Source organism: Phascolarctos cinereus, unplaced genomic scaffold (genome assembly GCF_003287225.1).
Source record: "Phascolarctos cinereus isolate Bilbo 61053 unplaced genomic scaffold, phaCin_HiC Scaffold_5;HRSCAF=322, whole genome shotgun sequence".
Lineage (NCBI taxonomy): Eukaryota > Metazoa > Chordata > Mammalia > Diprotodontia > Phascolarctidae > Phascolarctos > Phascolarctos cinereus.
The window spans coordinates 19337607-19359413 of NW_027555958.1; the positions used below are offsets into that span (position 1 = coordinate 19337607).

The 21807-nt window shown below is 48.2% G+C and overlaps 1 protein-coding gene across 2 annotated transcripts in view; it reads left to right on the top strand.

The window, feature by feature from the left end:
* Nucleotides 1-796: 796 nt before the first annotated feature.
* SSC4D (scavenger receptor cysteine rich family member with 4 domains) overlaps nt 797-21807 on the top strand; it is a 29061-nt gene continuing 8050 nt past the window's right edge. Inside the window, exons 1-6 of one of the 2 annotated variants that reach the window (XM_021005877.2) lie at nt 797-1134; nt 8391-8612; nt 15854-15889; nt 16429-16734; nt 18273-18347; nt 19196-19510. In XM_021005877.2, coding sequence (XP_020861536.1) covers nt 8501-8612; nt 15854-15889; nt 16429-16734; nt 18273-18347; nt 19196-19510 — 844 coding nt within the window. In that variant the 5' untranslated portion in view covers nt 797-1134; nt 8391-8500. The remainder of the gene's footprint in view (nt 1135-8390; nt 8613-15853; nt 15890-16428; nt 16735-18272; nt 18348-19195; nt 19511-21807) is intronic. The other variant, XM_021005875.2, reaches the window with a different exon arrangement.

The following is a 21807-nucleotide window of genomic DNA, read 5'->3' on the forward strand; positions in this document are numbered from 1 at the left end:
TTTAAGGTCGGAATTAAACTTTAAAAAAAAAGTGAGAGGCCAAAGTGAGTCTTACCAGAAGTGACCCACGAATACACTTAGCCTCATCAGCCTCCATGGTAGACTGAGGGATTACCCAGAAGCCTCTGGTCCTGAACGCCCAGCATGTGTCCATCCTGTGAACCCTGACAGCCTGTTCCATTAGCTTGCCCCTGTTATACTGGACATGATGATGGCCATGAGGTCAGAAGCTGGAAAGATCACTCTGAGGCTAGAATGGATTGGGAAGGATTAGAGGATTTCAAGGTAGAAGGGAGCTTAGTCATCATCCCTTTCAACCTTTACTGAAAACTAGGAAGGGGAGGGAAGTGATTGGCTCTGGGTCACACAGGAAGGAAATGGCTTCATGGAGGTGAGACTTGAGCTGGGCCTTGAAGGGCAGTTAGAATTTGGACAGAGAAGGAGGGAGAAGAGACAGAATCAGAAATAAGCACAATGTGACCTGGGTCAGTAGGAGCCTGACCTGACTGGAGCCGAGGGTCCATTTTAAGGGAGGAGCGTGAGAGGAGGCTGGAAAGGTAGGGCATAGTGGGCTTGAGGAGGGCCTTGAATGCCAAGGTAGAGAGTTTGGGTCCGATGTGATGAGCTGAATCCTTCCTTCCTTTTCCTGCACTGCAGGGCCAGAGCCAGGGCAGGTCTGCCTCCCTGAAACCTGAGCTGCCTCCCGACCTCAGCCCTCCCAATCTGTTCAGGATGTGTTCCTGCCTTTTGTTATCTCCCTCTCCTCCTTCCCCTTCCGTGTGGGGTCCAGGGTGTCATGCTGGAAGCGAGTGGGGATTTCCAGCCACTCCAACCCCCCCGAGCCCGGCTTCCCCCATCTGGAGAGGCGACCAGTGGGCAGGGGACAGATGAGCGATTTCCTTCTTCTCCCTTCCTCTTTCTGTTTTTTCCTTCCATTTATTTTTGTAGAAAAAAAGCTTTCTGTATTTCCCCCACCCACCCCCAGTGTGGCCTCCCTCAGGGGAGAGGAAGCAATGACTCCTGACTTGTATTGATTGATTTTTTAATCACCAGCTGTTTCTAAGGGGGAGGAGGAGGAGGGAAGAGGGGAAGAAGGAGGCGGAAGACAAATAAAGCTGAAGAAATCCCAGCCAGGTATGTACACTTTTATTCTCTTTTGGCCAGGGGCACGTTAGAAGGGGCATTTGCAAAGAGCTAGATTTAATTGAAGTCTTGAGGGAACCGGAAAGAAAACAAGCTTAAAGGTCTCCTCCCAGACTTTGGGTGCTCAGGTATCATTCAGAGCTGGTCTAAAAGGCTTCCATCAATGTGATTATTTTAGAAGCTGCCGGCCCTCCAGGTCTTCCCTACCTAACCTCGTCCCAGACCAAGCTGTTTCTCAATAACATCATGGATCGCCCAATCTGATCATGATGTTCCAAAGTCCCATTATGGTACCACTGGGCCAACCGCCCAGGGCATTCCTATAGAACTGTCCTTCCCTCGTAATCTTGTTATGCTGAATGCTGTGGTTTCTGCCAGGGCCATTTCATAAAACTGGGTTGGAGTGGACCTTGTACAGGAACCTGCTTTGCTGGCTTCAGGAAGCTGGGCCTGTTAGACCTGGAAATTGAGGCCTCTCTTTGATGAAAATGGGGGGAAGGAAGAGGTGATGTGGTGGAAAGTGTTGAATTTGGAGTCCCAAGGTCTGGCTTTGAATCTCAGCTCTTCCACTTATCGTCTGCATCACCTTAGACAAATCACTTCATCCTTCTCTCGGCCTCAGTGTTCTCATCTGTAAAATGAGAGGGTTGGGCTAAATGTCCTCAAATCCCCTCCAGCTCTAAATCTATCATGATTAAGAAGGAGGTATAGAGGGAGAGGATGAACCCACTTGTTCTTCTCTGACTTAGGTGCTTGATATCACTATCCACAGTAAATTAAGAAGGACAAGGAAAAGTTCTGTCCAGACCTTTCCAAAAGGCCTCCCAGCCCTTCCCATCTTCCACTATCTTTCTCCCCTTCTCAAGCTAGTAATTGGTAAGATCCTTGGGGTTGAAAGCAGGGGCTATGAGATGTTAGGGAAGGGAGTTGGGATGGTATGAGGGAGAACAGGGCTAGAGTATCTACAACATACACACACACACACACACACACACACACACACACACACACACACACACACACACCCCTTGGTGGGGAAGGGGGCAGGAGTGCCTCCCTTACAAAGCTCTCTGGCAATCTCTCCTCTTCCCATTGTACAGGGGGAGGCAGAGATGACTGGGGCCAATCCAAAGATTATCTTCTCCCCAGGATGCCCCTGCTCCTATCCTTCCAACTCCCAGGAGGGTCCAGACACCAGAGCAGGGATGGTGGTGGTGACATGGAAATGGGGGCTGGAGGATTCCTGCTCCCCTGCTGGAGCTGGGTGCTGGAGAGGCTGGGTTCTCGCAGGAAGAGAATCAGCTGCCCCCACCCTCTCCTCCAGATCTCAGCTCCTATCTTTCAACTATCCTCAGCTCCTCAGAAGAGAAGGGAGGGCCAACCCCAGAGGACAAAAGGCAATTATTCCAGTGGGAGGGCCTTTCCCTCTGCCAGATGAATGGAGTATTGAGAAATCAGTGCCCAGGCTGGGATCTGGCTCTCTCACTCCCCTGTAACCCAACTCTTTGTGGTATGGGGGCTGATGACTGCGCTGGTGGGATCCTGCCCAGCCTTGGCCTCAGAAACCCTTGTCCTCCCACCCAAATAGCTGGAAAGGCAACTTCCTGACCAAGCAGAGGCGCTCTTTGATGACACCTGGAGTGTTTCATTGGGCTTCTTCCTCTACCCTTCTTTGGGGTGCAGGAGGGAGGGCTTTAGAGAGCAGGACTATACTGAGGCTCTGGGAAAGGAAGAGACTTGTACAAGGTCACACGCTATTAACTCAAATCAACAAACACTTATTAAGTGACCATTATGTTCAGGACATTGTAACACACAAAGAAAGGCAAAAAACTGTTCCTGCCCTCAAGGAGCATCCAGTCCACGCGCAAACTATTAAGAAGACAGGGAGGGGCAGCTAGGTGGTGCAGCGGATAGAGCTCTGGCCTTGGAGTCAGGAGGACCCAAGTTCAAATCCAGTCTCAGACACATTAATACTCACTGTGTGACCCTGGACAAGTCACTTAACTCTGATTGCCTCACCAAAAAAAAAAAAGAAGACAGATAAATGATAAGCTGGGGATTATCAGTTAAGGGAAGGCACTAATTATAAGAGGGACTAGAGAGGACTGCCTGTAGAAAGAGGGATTTTAGCTGAGATCGGGAGGAAGCCAGGGAAGCCAGAAGGTGGCGAGGGGGAGGGGGAGAATTCTAGGAATGGCGGCAGCCAATAAAAATTCCCAGAACCAAGAGAGGGAGGGTCTTGTGTGAGGCATAGCCTGGTGTCACTGGATCACACAGAACCTGGAGGGGAAGGGAGTAAGGTAGAAGTGCAGAGAGGTTCTAAAAGTCAAACAGATTCTATGTTTGCTCCTGGAAGCAATAGGGGACTGCTGGGATGCATTAAGTGTGAGGGTAAGGCAGGTGACGTCGTTATGCCTGTGCTTTAGGAAGACTGCTTTGACAGCTGAGAGGGGGCTGGACTGGGGCGGGGAGAGACGAGGCAGGGATATCAGCCAGCGGCTACTGCAACAGTCCAGGAGTGGAGTGTCCTGTACCAGGATAGGGTCGCTCTCAGAGGAGGGGAGGGGGTGGATAAAAGAGATGTTTGAAGATTGAATCAATAGGACTAGCAATAAATTGGATATGGGCGGGGGGGGGGAGATGAAAGAGCCGAGAATGATGCCTGGGTTGTGGCGCCCTTCACAGTAATGGGGAGAGGGGAGGACTTGGCCGGGAAGTCGATGAGTTCAGTTCTGGACATGCTGAATTTTGAAGATGTCTGGAGCCCATCCCGTTCAAGATGTTCAGGAGATAGTTGGAGATGTGAGACAGAGACTAGGGCTGAGTAGGTAGATCTGGGCATCATAAGCACAGAGATGACCATTGGATTTATGGGAGCTGATGAGGTCACGCCTCAGTTAGTACATACAAAGCAATACAATGTCATTTCAAAATGTAGAGAATTCTAACATCTGGGAAAATCAGAGAAGCCTTCGTGCAGGCCTGAGGGGCTTAGTCTGGGGCCCATGAACCCCTGCAGGTGATGCATGGATGGATTTCACGGCATCCACAAACTCTGCTGCTGTGCAGTCACTTCCGTTGTGTCCAACTCTTCATGACCCCATTTGGGGTTTTCTTGGCAGAGATACTGAAGTGGTTTGCTATTTCCTTTTCCAGCTCATTTGACAAATGAGGAACTGGGGCAAACAGGGTGAAATGACTTGCCCAGGGTCACACAGCTAGGAAGTGTCCAGGGCTGGATTTGAACTTGGGAACATGAGTCTTCCTGACTCCAGGCCCCATATTCTCCCCAGTGTGCTGCCCAGTTTCCCTGGTCCATAACTAGGATGGGGCCTGATGCCTTTATTTTCACTAGCCTCTGAAATTTCACATTTTCATCCATTTTGATCTGAGACGTGGGCCATAGGCTTCACCAACCCACTGAAGGGGTCTAGGACACAAACAACTTCAAGGATTGGGGGTGCCAGTGTTCAGATGGTGATTCAATACAGACAAATGGAGACACTGTCGGACAGTGGAGAAAGTATTGTTCTGGGGCCAAAGGAGGTGGCTTTGATGCCTACTGCCTGTGTGACCTTGGGTGACTCATTGCATCTCCACCATGAAATGATAGGGGGCAAAGGTCCTGAGTGCCCTTCCACATCTGGGTTATGATCTCATAGTCCTCAGTAGAGGGGTCTCACTCTCAGTCTGCCCATGGGCTCAAAAGCTTGTGGTGTTTGTCAAGGGGGTGAGACTGTGAAGACTTCGCCCCCCTCTATAGTAAGCTTCCTAGAGCTTTTCAAAATCCAGCACAAGGTGGGCCAGAGGGTAGTCCAGCAAAGACTCGATTGACTGGAGAGGAAGAGGCTTGCCTGGAGACCGCATATTTCCCTCTATAGCTCATTCATTCATTCATTCAATTGTTTATTCATTCATGTATTCATATATATTCATATAGCTCATTCATTCCAGGCAGCTGGGAGTACAGTGGATAGAGAGCCAGGCTGGAGTCAGGAAAACCTGAGTTCAAATCTATGCTATGAGATCCTGGGCAAGTCACTTAACCTCTGTCTATCTCTATTTCCTCATCTGTAAAATGGTGATAATAATAGCACCTACCTGCCAGGTTGTTGTGAGAATCAAATGAGAAGATATTTGTGAGAAGCACCTAGTAGGTGCTATTTAAATGCTTATATTCTCTTTCCACTTTCATTCTTTCATCAGACACCTGTCTGACTTTTGACTGAACACTACAGCTGGGCAACCTTCACAGGGGTGGGCAGGCCATGCCGCTGCAGGAATAATGCCATGGGACCCTCCTTTCAGCCAAAGCCGAGTTCAGGCACTGCCCTTGTCCTGAGGGAGCATGTTGTCTTGTAGGGGATGTTCCTTACACACAGATAGCTCTAATGTACAGCACTGTGTGACGTGAAGAGCACTTCTGGGAGGTACAAAGACGTGCTTGGGGGGTTGTTAAAAAGGGCTGAAATCCTCAGGAATGAGGATGAGGGGAGACTTTCTGGAGGAGGTGGCTTTTAAGCTGGTGTTTAATGGTGTTTAGGGGCAACTAGGTGGCATAGTGGATAGAGCTCTGGCCTTGGGGTCAGTAGGACCTGAGTTCAAGTCCGACCTCAGACACATGACACATACTAGCTGTGTGACCCTGGGCAAGTCACTGAACCCTGATTGCCTAACCCCCCCCCAAATAAATAAATAATGGTGTTCAAAGGGGTTCCACAGGAAAGGAGGGAGGCAGCATGTTCCAGGGGAGGTAGTTCTAGAGTAAGAGGAACAGGGTTCAAATCCTGACTCTCATGCTTACTATGTAGATGACCTTGGACAAGTCATTGCTATGAGCCTCAGTTTCCTCACCCATAAAATGAAAGGATGAAGGATGTTTGACATAGATGGCTCTGTAGAGGCCCATTTCAGCTCTAAATCTGTTTTCCTATGAGGCTATGCCAGGCAAAGGTCTAGAGGTAAGAAGGCAGATTTAGGGGAGAAAGAATGGACCAGCTTGGTTGGAGCATAGCATAGATGTAACAAAGGTTTTCCGTCATTACCATCTGGACTTGTGATTGTATGGATGTAGGGAGCTCTGGGTGAGGAATTCCTACAATGGACACCTGCTCTGCAGCCTTTAGGGGCACAGAGAGGTTAGGTAACTTGCCTGTGGTCACACAGCTAGGATGGGTCAAAGGCAGGACTTGAACTCAGGTCTTCCTCAGAGGCTGTCTAATCCAACCCCCTCATGTTATAGATGGTAAGGAGATGCTCAGGCAGTAATTAGACAGCATCCTAGGTCTAGAACTAGAGGGGTCCTCAAGGCCAGCTGGTCCAACCCTCTCATTTTACAGATGAGGAAACTGAGGCCCAGAGAGTCTGAATGACTTAGCCAAGCTGGCAAGCTTATAGAATTATTACTTTAGAACTTGGCAGGGATCTCAGAAAGCATCAGGCAGGGGGATCCCCTCATCCTAGCCCCCACGGAAATAGCCCCAGAGATATGTCTAGACCCACAAAATGAGTCAATGTAGAAGGGCAATGAGGTTTCCTTAAAACCTCCCAATAAAAGCAGACACTGGGAAGGGTCTAGATCAATTAATCAGTCATCCAGTGGGTATTTGCTTTGCCCAAATGAGTTCCCTGGACAACCAGACATCTGAACAAGGGAAGTTCTGAGATTACTAGGAGCTGGTGCAGTCAGGGAGGGCTGTGTGGAGGAGGGAGACTCTGAAGTGGGACGTGAAGGGTCAGTAGGATTTGGATAGAAACCACTATATGATCCCCAGCTTCTGCTTTCTGCCTCAGTGCCCAGGTTTATTTATCATCACTCATCTAGATGGTCTGGGGGAGGAAGAGGGTGGGGATGAGGGGAGCAGGGCTGGACTCCAACAAGTGAGTTGAGGGAGAAAACATCTGCTCCATGGACGATTTCCCTGGAAGGGGGTAGCAGCAGGGCCCTGAGTCCCAGCATATACATCCAGTCAGCTCCAGAGCGATAGGAGAATGGGACCCTTCTTTCTCTGTCGCCGCCCAAGTCAGTTAGCCCACAGACATTCGTTAAGCACTTACTGTGTGCCAGGCACTGTGCTTCACCCTGAGTATACAAACACAAGTAGAAAGATAGCTTGGAAGAGAGAGGGAGATGAAGGAATCCCGGACGGTCAGGAGCAGCCCAAAGAAGAATGAAGGAGGCCGCAACCATTTATGAAGTGCCTACTGTGTACCCGGCAGGCGCAGTGGATAGAGTGCAGGCCAGAAGTCAGAAAGACCCGAGTTCAAATCCAGCCCCAGCCACTTACTAGCTGTGTGACCCTGGGTAAGTCACTTCACCCTGTGTGCCTCAGTTTCCTCCTCCTCCTCAGTCAGATGAGCAGGAGAAGTAAATGGGAAACCAATCTAGTATCTTTGCCAAGAAAACCCCAAATGGGGTCGCCAAGAGTCAGACATGGCTGAAATGACAATGGCTGAGCAGCAAATGTACCAGACGCTGGACTTGGTGCTGGGAATACACAGAAGATGAAGGACAGCCTTTACTCTGAAGGAGCTCACAATATAATGGTGGGAAGAGCTCAGTCATTGTTCAGTTGTGTCCAACTCTTTGTGACCCATTTGGGGTTTTCTTGGCAAAGATACTGGAATGGTTTGGATTCATTGCCTTCCATAGTTCATTTTACAGATGAGGAAACTGAGAGAAATCAGATGAAGTGACTTGCCCAAGGTCACATAGCTAAGAAGTGTCTGAGGCCAGATTTGAACTTGGATCTTTCTGACTTCAGGACAGACTCTATCCACTGTACCACCTCGACTCCCTGTAAACAAGATATATACATGATAAATTGGGAGTAATCTCCAAGGGATGACATTAGCATTACTGGGAACTGGGAAAGGTTTCTTATAGAAGGTGAGATTTTAGCTGAGACTTGAAGGAAACCAGGGAAGCCAGGAGGTGGAGAAGAGCAGGGATGGAGGATAGACACCTAGTGAAAAAAGGAAGGCAAAGACCCCTGCCCTCAAGAAGCTCACATTCTTTTTTTTTTTTTTGGCTAGGCAATGGGGTTAAGTGACTTGCCCAGGGTCACATAGCTAGTAAGTGGAAGCTGACATTCTAATGGGCAAGACAACATGAAGATAATTGTGTAGATATAGGTGTATAAGTGGAAGGCGATCTGGGCTGGGGGTGGGGACTGGTGACCTGCGAAGACTGGTCACTACCAGGCAAAGACCTAACTCTTCCCTCTCTGCCCTCTCCTGGTTAGCGCCGCTCCCCCAGGGCCTTGACCTGGACGTCCAGATGTTCCAGCTGTGACTTCTCCACTCCCCGGAGAGACCCTCTGAAGACGCTCCAAATCCAAAGAGAGAAGCAGAAATGAGAATTGGTCCCTGCCCAGTTCAGACGAGCAGAGGGTGGAGACCAGAAGAAAGGAATACCATCTGCCCCATCCTCCTACCTGCCCTGGCCTTTCTCTTCCTGCCGTTGGGTGAGTGATGCCATCACACCCCTACTTGTCAGTGTGAGACCACGTTGCGGCAAATATTGGATCACAGCTCTTTTACAAGTAGAGTACAAGGATCTCTAAGCTGTCTGGTGGTTGAATATATGCGTGTGTGTATACACACACACACATATATATATATATACACACATACAAATATATCTAGACATACACACATGCATACATGTGTGTATATATACACACATGTCAATATAGCTATACATATACATACATATATGTGTGTGTATATCTATATCTATATCTGTATATATCAGGGGTTCTTCGGTGGTCTAGTAGATAGAGTGCCAGACCTGAAATCAGGAAGACTCATCTTTGTGAGTTCAAATCTGGCCTCAAGACACTTACTAACTGTCCTTATACCATGAGGCATCCTGTTATTTGCACAGCTTTGGTTGTTCAGATGGCCTTCCCTATATTGACCTGGAATTTGTCTATGACTGTCACAGATCTAATACTGGAAGCGTCCTGAGAGACCATCTGCTTCGACTCCTTCATTTTATAGAGGCCTATCATAATAGCCAACATTGACATAGCGTCTAAAAACGATTATCTTATTATCTTCACAACAACCCTGGGAGGTAGAGACTATTATTATCCCCATTTTACAGATGAGGAAATTGAGGCAAAGAGACATGTCTAGGGTCACATAGCTAGCGAGTACCCGAGGCAGGATTTGAACTCGTTGTCCTGACTCCAGGTCCAGCAATCCAGCCAACATCACACAGGCAGTGACTCCGCAGACAATGTTCTTTCTGTTGCACCATCTTGTCTCCTGACCACACTCGGTCCATTGCTCCTGGCCAAGCACAAGTCATCCCCCTCTCCTACATGCTTTCGTTGTTCAGTCGTGTTTGACTCTCCATGATTCCATTTGGGGTTTTCTTGGGCAAAGGTACTAGAGGAGTTTGCCATTTCCTTCTCCAGCTCATTTTACAGATGAGGAAACTGAGGCAAACAGGGTGATGTGACTTGCCCAGGGTCACACAACTAGTAAGTGTCTGAGTCTGGATTTGAACTCAGGAAGATGAGTCCAGCCTCTATCCGCCGTAGCACCACCTAGCTGCCCCCACATGCTAGCCCTTCAAACTCCAGAAGAAAGGTCCCATACCCTTCTACATTCCTCTGAGTGGGTGGGTGGGGAGCAGGGCTCAAAAATGCTACATGGATATGTAAATACAAGATCATATGAGTGGGCAGAGGGGAGGGTTGGAGGGATCAGGGAAGACTTAGAATCATGAAGAATAGCTTTCTAGCTAGAAAAGACTTACAAATTATCCGATCGAACCCTGCCATTTTACAAATGAGGAAACAAGTCGAGAGAGATTAAGTGAGGGAGAGGCAGAGTGCCGGAGTGGATAGTATGTGCTGGCCTGTTCTGATACTTAGCAGCTGTGTGATGTGGGCCTCAGTCTCCTCATCTGCAAAATGGGAATGATAGTAGCTATACTGAGGTAGCCACTGCATGGTGAATAACCAGCTGGTCTCTGAGCCAGGGAGACCTAATCATGGAATGGGTGCTGCCTTAGTCAAACTGAGACCTGCTAAAGACCTTAGATTAAAAAGGCCAAGGTCTCCCACTGCATCCAGGGCCATCTCCAGTCATTCTGATCCGGTCATATCTGGCCACCGGACTCAGATGGCTCCAGAGGAGAGAGTGATGCTGGTAACTGCACAGCCCTTCCTCACTTAAATCCAATTCACTTGCATGTCATGGCATCACCTCCCTGAGGTCATGGTCCTCTTCCAGAATGAAGGACAAACAGCAACCTGGATTCGAATTCCACTGCCTCGGTGACTCTGGCCAAGTCCCTTAAGCTTTGACAGTGCCCCTTCAATTCTCTAAGAATATAATCTGCAGAGCATTTGCTGCTTTTACCTCGATCAAGTGAATTTCTTCATGCCAATGAAATCATTGGTCTTCCAAAAATTAAAAAAAACAACTGTGATGCCAACCTCTCCATCTTGTTCTGGGGCGAAGTGGTTGGAGAACTTTGAAACTCAGCAGCTACTGAAATCAGTGGCAGCTTTGGGACCCAGGACCTGCTTCTTCCCAGTGCCCCAGACCCTCTCTTCGGGTGACGGGGGTTGGCCTTAGAAATGACAGACTGACTCTCCCATATCCGATGCAAGGAGGAAGGGCTTTTTCTGCCACAGAAAGGCAGGAGGAGGGTGAAATCTCAGCCTGCTTTGTTCCTCCATTCCAAAACGGCGTTTTTTGTTTGTTTTTTTTTTAACATCACCTACACTTCCCAGCATATTCGCCTTTTCCCCTCTCCCTCCAGAGCCAACCCTTATAACACACACAAAAGTTGAATAAGGGGGAAAGCACAGTTCAGCAGAACGAACTAGCACATAACCAAGTCCATGGTGACATGGAGCATTCCATGCCCAGAGGCCCCAGAGCTCCAAAGAGGGGAGGGAGGGGACCTTCATAAGTCTTGTTTTAAATGAGGCCTCTTTGCTAGCTCCACAGACCATCGCCTTCTGTGAAATGGAGGGGGAGGAGATATTTCCCAGACATTCTTTGGGGAAAGGATAGGTTAGTCCTAGGGAGGGGCCCTCCTTCTGGAGGGCTGGAAGAGGTCTCCCACAACCAATCTTTCCCAGCAGGGCTCAGGCCCGTGCTGCTCCTTCATCATCCCTTCCATCCTATCACCCTAGGAAGCTAAAGAAGCAGGGATAGAAGAAAATCTTCCTCTCTGCTCTCCGACCTCCCCACTTTGCATCTCTGAGAATGAAACGTGCAGCTACAGGTCTCGACCACAAGAGGGCGCGTTGGCTCCACAAACCACCCAAGATCTGTCTTGCTGCCGCAGCTTCAGAAACAAAGGGTGGTTTGGGCTGTGGCCAGCCCTTAGTGGTCCTGGGGTCCTTCAGAAGGTGTGGCGTAATACGGTTAAGAAAAATAAAATTAAAACTGAAAAAGAGAGAAGAAAAAAAAGAGAAAGGGGGATGTGTCTACTCAACCTAAGTGCTAGCAAGAGGATCCTTGTTGAATATTTTTTTTACGCCATAATTAAGTAAACCTGCTTTCTTTAACAGGAAGGAAGGAGGGAAAAAGGGATGGAGGGAGGGAAGGAAGCAAGGAGGGAGGGAAGGAAGGAAGGAGGAAGAGAGTGAAGGAAGGAGGGAGGGAGAGAAAGAGGGAGGGAGGGAAAGAGAGAGAGGGGGAAGGACAAAAGCAAGGAAGGAGGGAAGAAGGGATGGAGGGAGGGAAGGAAGCAAGGAGGAAGAGAGTGAAGGAAGGAGGGAGGGAGGAAAAGAGAGAGAGAGAGGGAGAGAGGGAAGGACAAAAGCAAGGAAGGAGGGAAGGAAGGTGGGAGGGAGGGAGAGAGCTGGGCTCCTCCAGCTGGGTTAAGCATTGAAAGAGAAGGTATATGAACCAGACAGAGGTCAAGGAAGAAGAGATCCCCTCTCCTCTCCCCTAGCAGCATGGGATTTACAATAGAAAGACAGTCTTGTGGGAGTGGGGGTGGGGTGGAAAGGAGGTGATTGGATGATCCGGGAAGGCTGAAAATCATCCCATAATTAAGTTAGAACTGGGAGAGACCTTTAGAGGCTCTTCATTTTACCTCGGTAACCTTGGGCAAGTCACTTCCTGGGCCTCAGTTTCCTCATTTGTAAAATAAAAGGGTTGAATTGGGTGGCCTCTGAGGTCCTTTCCATCCTATAGCTGTAATCCTGTGAATATTTGAAAATGTGACAAAGGATTTCTCCTGAGTTCTCAATGAATGCGCGAGAAGCATTTTGAAGTCACCAATAGAAGGATGAGGTCATCGGACCCAGGAAGGTACCCTATCCACTTCCTTTGCCTCAGAACATCTCCCTTAATGCAGTGGAAAGAGCACCTGATTTCAAGAAAGAAGACCTGGGTTCATATTGTGACCCTGTCACTTATTACTTGTGTGACTGGGCAAGTCATTTAACTTAGCCTCAGTTTTCTGCTCTATAAAATGGGATTGATTTAGATGACTTCCAAGATTCCATTTAGCTCTAAATCTATGATTTTATAACCTGGGTTTGACTCCTGCCTCTGTTTCTTACTAGCTGTGTGACCTTAGGTAAATAACTTTCCCTCTCTGGGCCTCAATTTCCTCATCTCTAAAATGAGAGTTCTGGACTAGCTCTGTATCTTATAATCCTCTAAGTCCCTTCCTCTTTCTGGGCATCAGTTTCCCCACCAGGAAAAAGAGGGGATGGATGAGGGGGTCTCTGAGGTCCCTTCCAGTTCTAGGCAGGAATGATTCCTTTGCGATGAGCAGTGCCTTCTTGGGTTCCTCTTTTAAAGGCCACACTCCCTTCTTCTTGCCTCCCACCCTCAGGGAGCACACACTGGATCCCCAATCCCTCATTGTGAACATTGGTGGCAGTCACTTTCCTCCCAGACTTAGGAATGGTGGAGGGGCAGGAGAGCTGGATTTGAATGTCAGCTTTGCAACTGAGAAGATGTGACCTTGAGCAAGTCTCTTACCTTCCTGGCTCAGTTTCTTCCTCTGTAAAATAAGGAGGTAATTGGACTAGGTAACCAAAAAAGAGCCTCCTGATTCTAAATCTTGTGCTCCTAGGACTTTAGATACTGGTGAAAAGAGGGGAGAGGAGAGGAAGGCATGGTTGGATGGAACTGAAGGGGAGGAGGGGCGTGGTGGTTCACATCTTCTGGCCTAGGAGCAGAATTTGGGCAATTATGGAGCCAGGAGTTGGCCAACACCCACCTTTGGGCCAAGCCAGCCCTCAGCAGGAGCTCCCAGGCCATACGAAGTTCCCTGAGAGGATCGGGGAATGTTAGCTCTGGAAAGAGACATGGTAAAGGTCATCTAGTCAAATGCCCTTCACTTTACATGTGAGAAAACGGAAGCCATTCAACTAGGGTGATGGAAAAAGCCCTGGCCTGGTGATCCTGAGCTTTGGGTACTAAGGCCCAGCTCCAACCTTAACTCACTGAGTGACCTTTTTCTTCGGGCCTCAGTTTTCTGTAAAACGGGGAAATTGGATTGGATGGTTTCTAAAGTCATTTCTGGTTCTGATTCCCACCACTGCCTTCCCCCTCCCTGGGCACAGTGAGCTTTCCCTCCTCTGAACCCCTTGCCTTCAAGAAGCTTACATTATGATAGGGGAAGGCAGTACACAAAGGGGTGCTAGAAAAGAGAGGGGTGTGTGGAGATGGCCTGGAAGTGAGCTGGAGGTTTGGATGGGGCAGGAGAAAACCCAGGAGTCCACAGTGATTCTGGGGAAGAGTCCAAGTTTCCAGTGAGGAAGAGACAGAGATGAAGGCTAGAGCGAAAGTCTGAAGATACGGATTTTCAATGAACATAATCATGTAGTTCAATCATAAACTAGGTAGAACCTCAGGGCGACCAGGGATTCTTGAGATAACTTTGTCTTTTGGGAGAATGAGAATCAAAAGTATACAAAGTAATGATAAGAGCTGGAGATACAAAAACGATGTCCACCCAGCCCTTGCCCTCAGAGAGCTTACATTCTAACTGGCAGCTTCACAAATAATAGTAATATAAAGCAAAGGCAAGAAAGATATCCAGTCCCAGGACTCTAGGAAAAGTTGAGGAAATGCTTTCAGCTTGTGGCTAAGCAGAGAAGTCTACGTGAAGAAGGTGTTCAATTCCAAAATCAAGTTCATTCATTTGACAAATTATTTATTGACTTCCTCACCCCAAGCCCTCATCCACAGCTGCCAAAGAGCCAAAGTACAGGTCTGGTCATGCCAGGCCCCACCTACTTAATAAACTCCAGCAACTCCCTCTACCTCAGCCTCAGATATGAGCTCCTCCGGGTGGTATTTAAAACCCGTTGCAGCCCCACCCCATCCTGCTTTTCCAGCCTTATCCCACTTTCCTCCTTTTCCAAAGTTCTGGGATCCCAGACAGATTGGCCATTCCATCACCTGCCTCTCTGTGTTTGCAGTTGCCACCCCCTGTGCCTGGAATGCTCTTCCTCCTCATCTCTGCCTCTTGGAATCTCTGGTTTCCTTTCTCTCCATGACGCCTTTCTTGGTCCCCCAGCTATTGGTGCCCTTCCCCTCAAGGCAGTCGTTGTTCAGTTATTTCAGTAGTGTCTGACTTTCCATGACCCCTTTTTGGGTTTTTGGGGGGGTTCTTGGCAAAGACACTGAAGTGGTCTGCCAATTTTCTTTCCAGATAATTTGACAAATGAGGAAACTGAGGCAAACAGGGTGAAGTGACTTGCCCAGGGTCATACAGCTAATAAGTATCTGAGGCTAGATTTGAACTCAGGTCTTCCTGACTCCAGGCCCTGTGCTCTATCCACTGCACCACCTCTTTTTTGTAAGTGTCTAGATCCTTCCTCTTTACTGGAGAATTGTAAGCCTCAAGGGACATTTCATTTCCATCTTTGTATCACCAGAGCCTAGCTCAGAATTTGAAACATAGTAGCTGCTTAAGAAGTGTGTGATGTTTAACTGTTTGGCAGGGTCTTTGGTCCTGTAGGAGATATAAAGATGACTGAAGCAATCTCTGGCTTGAAGAAGGACATAGCTTAAGATGGGATATGCACAAGTGATGCTCTGAAGCAGAATGGGGCCAGTGTCTTGAGGGGTAGAGCCAAAGGATGTGGAGAATTCAGAGGGAGAACTCACTTCTCTAGGGAAAGGGAGAAATCAGGGAAAACTTCATGCAGGCGGTTACTCAAAACTGGCTTTTGAAGGTTTGGGGAGATAATGATTTGGGGAAGCCAGAAAGGGAAGGGAGTAGGAAAGCAGTCCATTAGAGCAAAGGGTATAATGTGTTTGAGGAGCCCTGAGTATCTCCGTCAGTGTAGAGTACTGGGAAAATAGTGGAAGGCTGGACGGGGTAAGTTAAAGGCAGATTCTGGAGAACGCTGTAAGCTAAGAAGGTTAAGCCTTATTACGTAGAAAGTGGGGAGCCATTGAAAGTCTCAGAGTAAGGGAATGGCATGATCTAATTAGTGCCTTAGGAAAATCGTGCTAATGATCGTGTGGCCTATGCATTGGAGAGGGAAAGATTGGAGGTGGGGAAGCCAGTTAGGAGGTGGTTGCAATAATCCAGACATGCTCTGTTGATGCCTTGAGTTTATATGGTTGCAGTGGGAATGGAAAGGAGATATGTGTAAAAAGCAATGAGTTAACTATACACTCAGGGAGCAGCGACACTCCTCGGGTGCTTTTCCCAGCTGGGCAGACCCATCTGATCTTCTTCTCCATTCTATTTCAGGCAGCACCCTGCAGCCTACTCCATTACCCTTTCCAGGTAGGACCTTCTGTGGGGTGGGGTGGGGTAATGGGGTTCCTGTCTAGATAAGCCATAGGCCTCCCTTCTCCCACACTGAACTGGAGGGTCCTTCACCCTGGCCCCCCACCCCAGAATCTTAAATAAAGAAGCTATGCCCACCCCCATTTTACAGATGAGATAAACTGAGACCATAGAGAGGGAAAGGCTCACAGTGATTGAATCAATGACAGAGCCCCACTAGATGAGTTTGTCCCTCTTCGTTCTCCCTTTTGTCACAAATATAGAAAGCCTGATGGGTGGGGCCATGCTAAGGGTATGGTTAGCTTTCTAATGACCATGGACTAAATGGGAGTAGAGGAGCAAACATATGGATGGGGTGGGAAACACGAATTTAAAATGTCCCTGAAGGGGAGGTGGGATGGGTTGGGTGAGGAGGTTCAGGAATCCCATACTTTGGGGATCTGGGTGCCTCCCACCCCTGGCCTGCTCTGCGAACTGTCCTCTGCCCTACCCTGAAGTAAGCTCCCTCCCCTCCCCTGGCCCCCATGTGCCCCCAGAGGTGAGGCTGGTGGGGGGACCCAGCCGCTGCCAGGGCCGGCTGGAGATCTTGTACAATGGCTCCTGGGGGACCGTGTGCGATGATGACTGGGACGTGGTAGATGCCAACGTAGTCTGCCGCCAGCTGGGCTGCGGGTATGCCCTGCCCGTGCCCTTGCCCCTTGTCTTTGGCCAGGGCCGGGGCCCCATCCAACTGGACAACGTGGACTGCAAGGGCCAGGAGGCGGCCCTGAGTGAGTGTGGTAGCCGTGGCTGGGGTGTCCATAACTGCTATCACTACGAGGATGTGGCCGTCATGTGTGATGGTGAGTGGGACAGAGGAAGCACAAGAGGGCCTCAGAACCATGTGGTCCCTTTTCATCTGGCTGGGGACTGGGGAGCTGGGAGCAGAGATGAGGAAGAGAAGAGAGTGCGGCATAGTGGGGGAAATCCTAGAACTGGGAGCCAAGGCTCACCCATGTTCTCATCCTGGTTCTATATTACCTTGGGCAAGTCCCTTCACTTTTCCAGACCTCAGTTTCCCTAGATGTATCATGATCTGCAAGGACATACTGAGTATCTATTTTATTTAAAGCATTTCACTAGAGGCTGGAGATATCAAGAAGGTGCCTAAAGAGTCCATCCTTGGCTTCAAATAGCTCACAATCTCTGATGTCCCACATCTAAAAAACTCTGATCAGATTCTTCTTGAAAATCCTTTAAGGATGATGATTCCTCACATTTGAAGAGGACTTTTAATTTGTTCTTCAGTTTACTCTGCTTGCACAATAACTATGTGAGGGGGAAAGGAATCATTGCCTTCAGCTTATACAGAGGAAAGTGAGGCTCAGAAAAAACAAAAACAAAAGTGATTTGCCCATGGTCCCACAATAAATTACTGGCGAGACTAGAATTTGAACTCATGTCTTTAAATTTCCAATTGAGGTCTCTGAAGACAACCTGGAAAATTTGGGATGTTGTCTTGCCTGAGGGCAGGGGGATGGAATAAAAGGTTAACGAAAAGGTTCCTTCCCACCCTGGGAGTTTATGGTTCTCTGGGCAATGAACTGCCTTTCCCCCAGTTCCTCCTATTGCTCAAGAATTCTCCCCTCTGTTCAGAGTGTTTGCAGGGTGAAATTTCATCAGCATTTGCTAGCTCCCCTGAGTGATGTTAGCCTTAGAAAATTTCCAAGGCTGCCTGGGGCCAAAACACCTCTGTGCATATATGTCTCTCTGTGTATCTCTGTTACTGTGTATGTCTCTCTATCTGTCTCTCTCCATGTCTCATCCTATTTCTGTCTCTGTATCTAGATCTGCCTCTTTCTTTTGTCTCTGTCACCATCTCCAACTTTCTTTTTCTGTTTCTTTCTGTCTGTCTCTCCTGCACACACACACACACACACACACACACACACACACACACTCACATACCCCTTCTCACCTCGTGTTTGTGATCACATGGCCCTACAGAATCTATGAGACAAGGGGTAGCTGGGTGGCACAGTGGATAGAGCACCAGCCCTGAAGTCAGGAGGACCTGAGTTCAAATCCGGCCTGAGACCAAACACTTGACACTTACTAGCTGTGTGACTCTGGGCAAGTCACTTAACCCCAGTTGCCTAAAAAAAAAAAGAGAGACAGAATCTATGAGACAGTCCTATTGAGTTTTTGGAACCTGCGTCCCCTTTCCGATGGTCAACGACTGCCCCATCTGTCTCCTGCATTAAGATTCTGAGAAGCTAATATTTCCCATCCAGAGTTCCTTGGGGCAGGTAAGACCCACAGGAATGGATACCAGATTCCCCCAGGACTTAGCACAGCTGCTCAGTTATTCTCTTCTCACCCCAATGTTTTCCCTTCTCAGAGCTCTTACCAACGGTGGCCAGGAAAGTGTTAACAAGCAGAGCCCCCATCACCGTCACCCCAAAGAATGGGATAGGTAGGTAGCTGGGGAAGATTCTCCTAGTTCCTAGCCTCCAGAGCTGGTTTCATTTATTTATTCAGCCAATAAATATTCATTAAGTGCATAATATATGCCAGGCACTTGCTGGAAAGTAAATAAGAGTTGCCCTCAAGAAGCATACATTCTATTGGAAGATGTGACAATTCCACAAATAAGACCTTAGCAAGTCACTGTGCCTCTGTGGGCCTCACGTTTGCCATCTATAAAATAAAGGTGTTGGACCAGATGGTCCTGGGCAATCTCTTCCTCTCTAGAGCTATGATCTTAAGTAAATAAGAAGAATTTCTATTTATTAATAGTAAACATGAAGTAACTTTAGCAAAGAGAACTAACAACTGGGGACATTTGGAAATGCCTGTCGCAGGAGGCAGGCATCTAATCTGAACCAGGCTCCCTGTTTAGGGAATCAGGTGATTCTGAGACATGGAGATGAGGGGGAGTTCATTTAAGGTGTGAGGGCCAGTCAGTGCGAAGACGTGGAAGGGAGATGGAATGTTTTGTGTGGGAAACTGCAAGAACCCAATTTGTCTGGAACACAGAATTCTAGAAAGGGAATAATGAGTAATAAGCCTGGAAATGATGTGATCAGAATGATGTTTTAGGAAAGGTAATCTTCACTGGGCAGACCTTTTGGCCATTCCCTACCTATTTGGCTGGGACGGAAGAGGGCCTCAGGAAGTTATGAATGGGAAGGGACCACTGAACATTGTATAGGCATTGTGATATACTGTGGACTGGCAGGACAATGCATGAAGCATGTTTGTGGGTTGTAAGGTATGTGGCATTATGGGTATAATTCTTTCCTGTCCCTTGACCATTCCCAGGTGATGGCAGCATCCGCCTAGTGAGAGGCACCAACCCCTGTCAAGGCCGGGTGGAGATCCTGCATGGCGGTACATGGGGCACTGTGTGTGATGATGACTGGGGGCTCCCAGATGCCACTGTGGTCTGCCGCCAACTGGACTGTGGCAGCGCCGTGGCTTCGAAGACCAATGCCTACTTTGGCTATGGCACAGGCCACATCTTGCTAGACAACGTCCACTGCGATGGCCGAGAGCTGCGGCTGGCAGCGTGTCCCAGCCTGGGGTGGGGGATCCACAACTGTGGGCACCACGAGGATGCTGGTGTCATCTGCTCAGGTACTGGGAGAGGAGCACCAATCAGCAACAAGAATTTCTTAAGCTCCTCCTATGTGCCAGTGAGACTACACCCTATTGCACCCAGCCCTCCACAATGTGTTCTAGAAGAAAGAGGCCTGAGCTAGCAAGTAAGAGATCTGGCTCTCGGTGTCAGCTCTGCCATTCGCATGACCTGGGGTGATTCAGCTTCTCTCTGGGTCTCAGAATAGTGACATCTGCCATAGTGTGATGGATAGGATACTGGTTTTAGAGTCAGGAAGATTTGGGTTCAAATGTCACCTTGACATTGACTAGCTATGTGACTCTGGGTGAGTCACTGTAACTCGTTTGCTCATCTGTAAAGTAGGAGCCTTGGACTTGTTGGACCCTAAGGTGCCTTCCTTCCAGCTCTAACTATAGGATCCTTTGATCCTGCCTCCCCTTCAGGGTTGTGAGAATCAACTGAGATCACAGAATCACAAATGTCCAAGGTGCTCCAGGGCTTAGGAACCATCCAGTCCAAAGCCTTCATTCTGCAGATTAGGACGATGGGGTCCAGAGAAGTTAAGTTACTTGTCTAAAGTCACACAGCTAAGAAGTGGCAAAGCTGGGATTTTTCTAGTCTTCTTTATACCACACTGGGAAAACCCCTTGTAAACCATAAAGCACTCTATAGATGTAAAAGATTATAAAAAAATAATCACAACAATCATATTCATGATTGTCTTGGTTTCATACCACAGGCTATTCCACCTCAAGTCCGAGGGCTGTCCCTGCCTCTTGAACCCTGGCACTGAGCCCTTTTCCTAAGATCACACTGAAAGTCCATTAAGCTTGCTTTTGCCAAAGTGGGCTCAAGGTGGGCTTTCAGCATTTAGAGATGTGATCTGGTCCTCACACGCTTTCATTGTTCGCCGCTCCCACTTCTTCTCAGGGTGCTGCCCATTTTTCCATTCCTCTTTCCATTTGCCTTTTTTCTTTCCTCTTTTCATTCTTCTTTCCTTCTCTCCTTCCTGCACCCCCTCCCCCAGTCCAAACTCACTCTTTCTCTGAGCTGTGCCAACCCTAACCCCTGAGGGCTCTGCCAAGGAGGCAGCCAGATTTCCCCTATAAACTACCTACCCTCAGGCCTGTGTGCTGCCATTTCAACAGAGAAGGATTACAAGCACCACTTCCACCAGGTTAGCTGAACCTCTTCTGTCAGGGACCATGTTTTCATTATCAGAGGAGCTTTCAGAAGTTAATGCCTTACCCCAGGGGAGTAAAAAAATAATAAGATATTTGGAGGCCCTGGGGCAGACTGGCAGAAAGAATTCCTTTCAGCAGGATTTGGTTGGGGAGGAGTGGTTTCTGAATCCTCTGGTCCTTGGAAGCAACAGCCACCTGCTTAGTCAAGGGCTAGCCCTATAACCCTCTCTATCTAATGGAGAGAAGGGAAGAAACTGACCCAGGACAACTAGCTGCAGAACATCCCTGAAGTGTGTGTGGGTGCTGTGGACATTGGCTCTGTGTGGAAAGGAAGTAGCTCTGAATGCCTGTGATTTTGCCTCCGGGAAGGAGCTGTTGTGTGCCTGCCTGTCTCCTCCCTCCCCAGGCACATTCTGCATTTCTGCCGGATCTGCTGATTACTGTCTCTAATGTTAATCATCCCCTGGCATCCCTTATTAGCCATCTGGGCACTGTCTATTTCTGGGTCTCTGCCAATGAGGGGAGGCATTGAGTTTCTTCTCTTTCCTCTTTCCATGTTCTACTCCCCTAGACATACATACATACATACATATATATATACATACATATATATATGTATATATATATACATATATATACATACATATATATATGTGTATATATATATATATATATATATAATATATATATATATATAGAGAGAGAGAGAGAGAGAGAGAGAGAGAGAGAGAGAGAGAGAGAGAGAGAGAGAGAGAGGAGCTGATGGGGGGTGTATAAGGTAAGCAGGGACTATTGGGTTACTCCTGGGAGGGTTGAATTTAACCCTAAGGGTGACCTGTAGCTGAAATATTGCTTCCCAGAGTTCCCCAGTAATAATTCATGCCACTAAGCTAGTGGCATAAATCTACTGCAAAAGGTCCCCAGGATTATCCAAGAAAGAGATGGGGTAATGGCTAGAGAGCTGACCTCAGAGTGAGAAAGATCTCTGCCTGATGTGACTGGCTGTGTGACCCTGGGGAAGTCATAGGCTCCTAGAGCTAGAGCTAGAAGGTCCCTGGAGGTCACCTAGTCCAACCTCTTTTATTTTATGGAGGGGGAAACTGAGGCTCAGAGAATCAAAGTAACTTTCC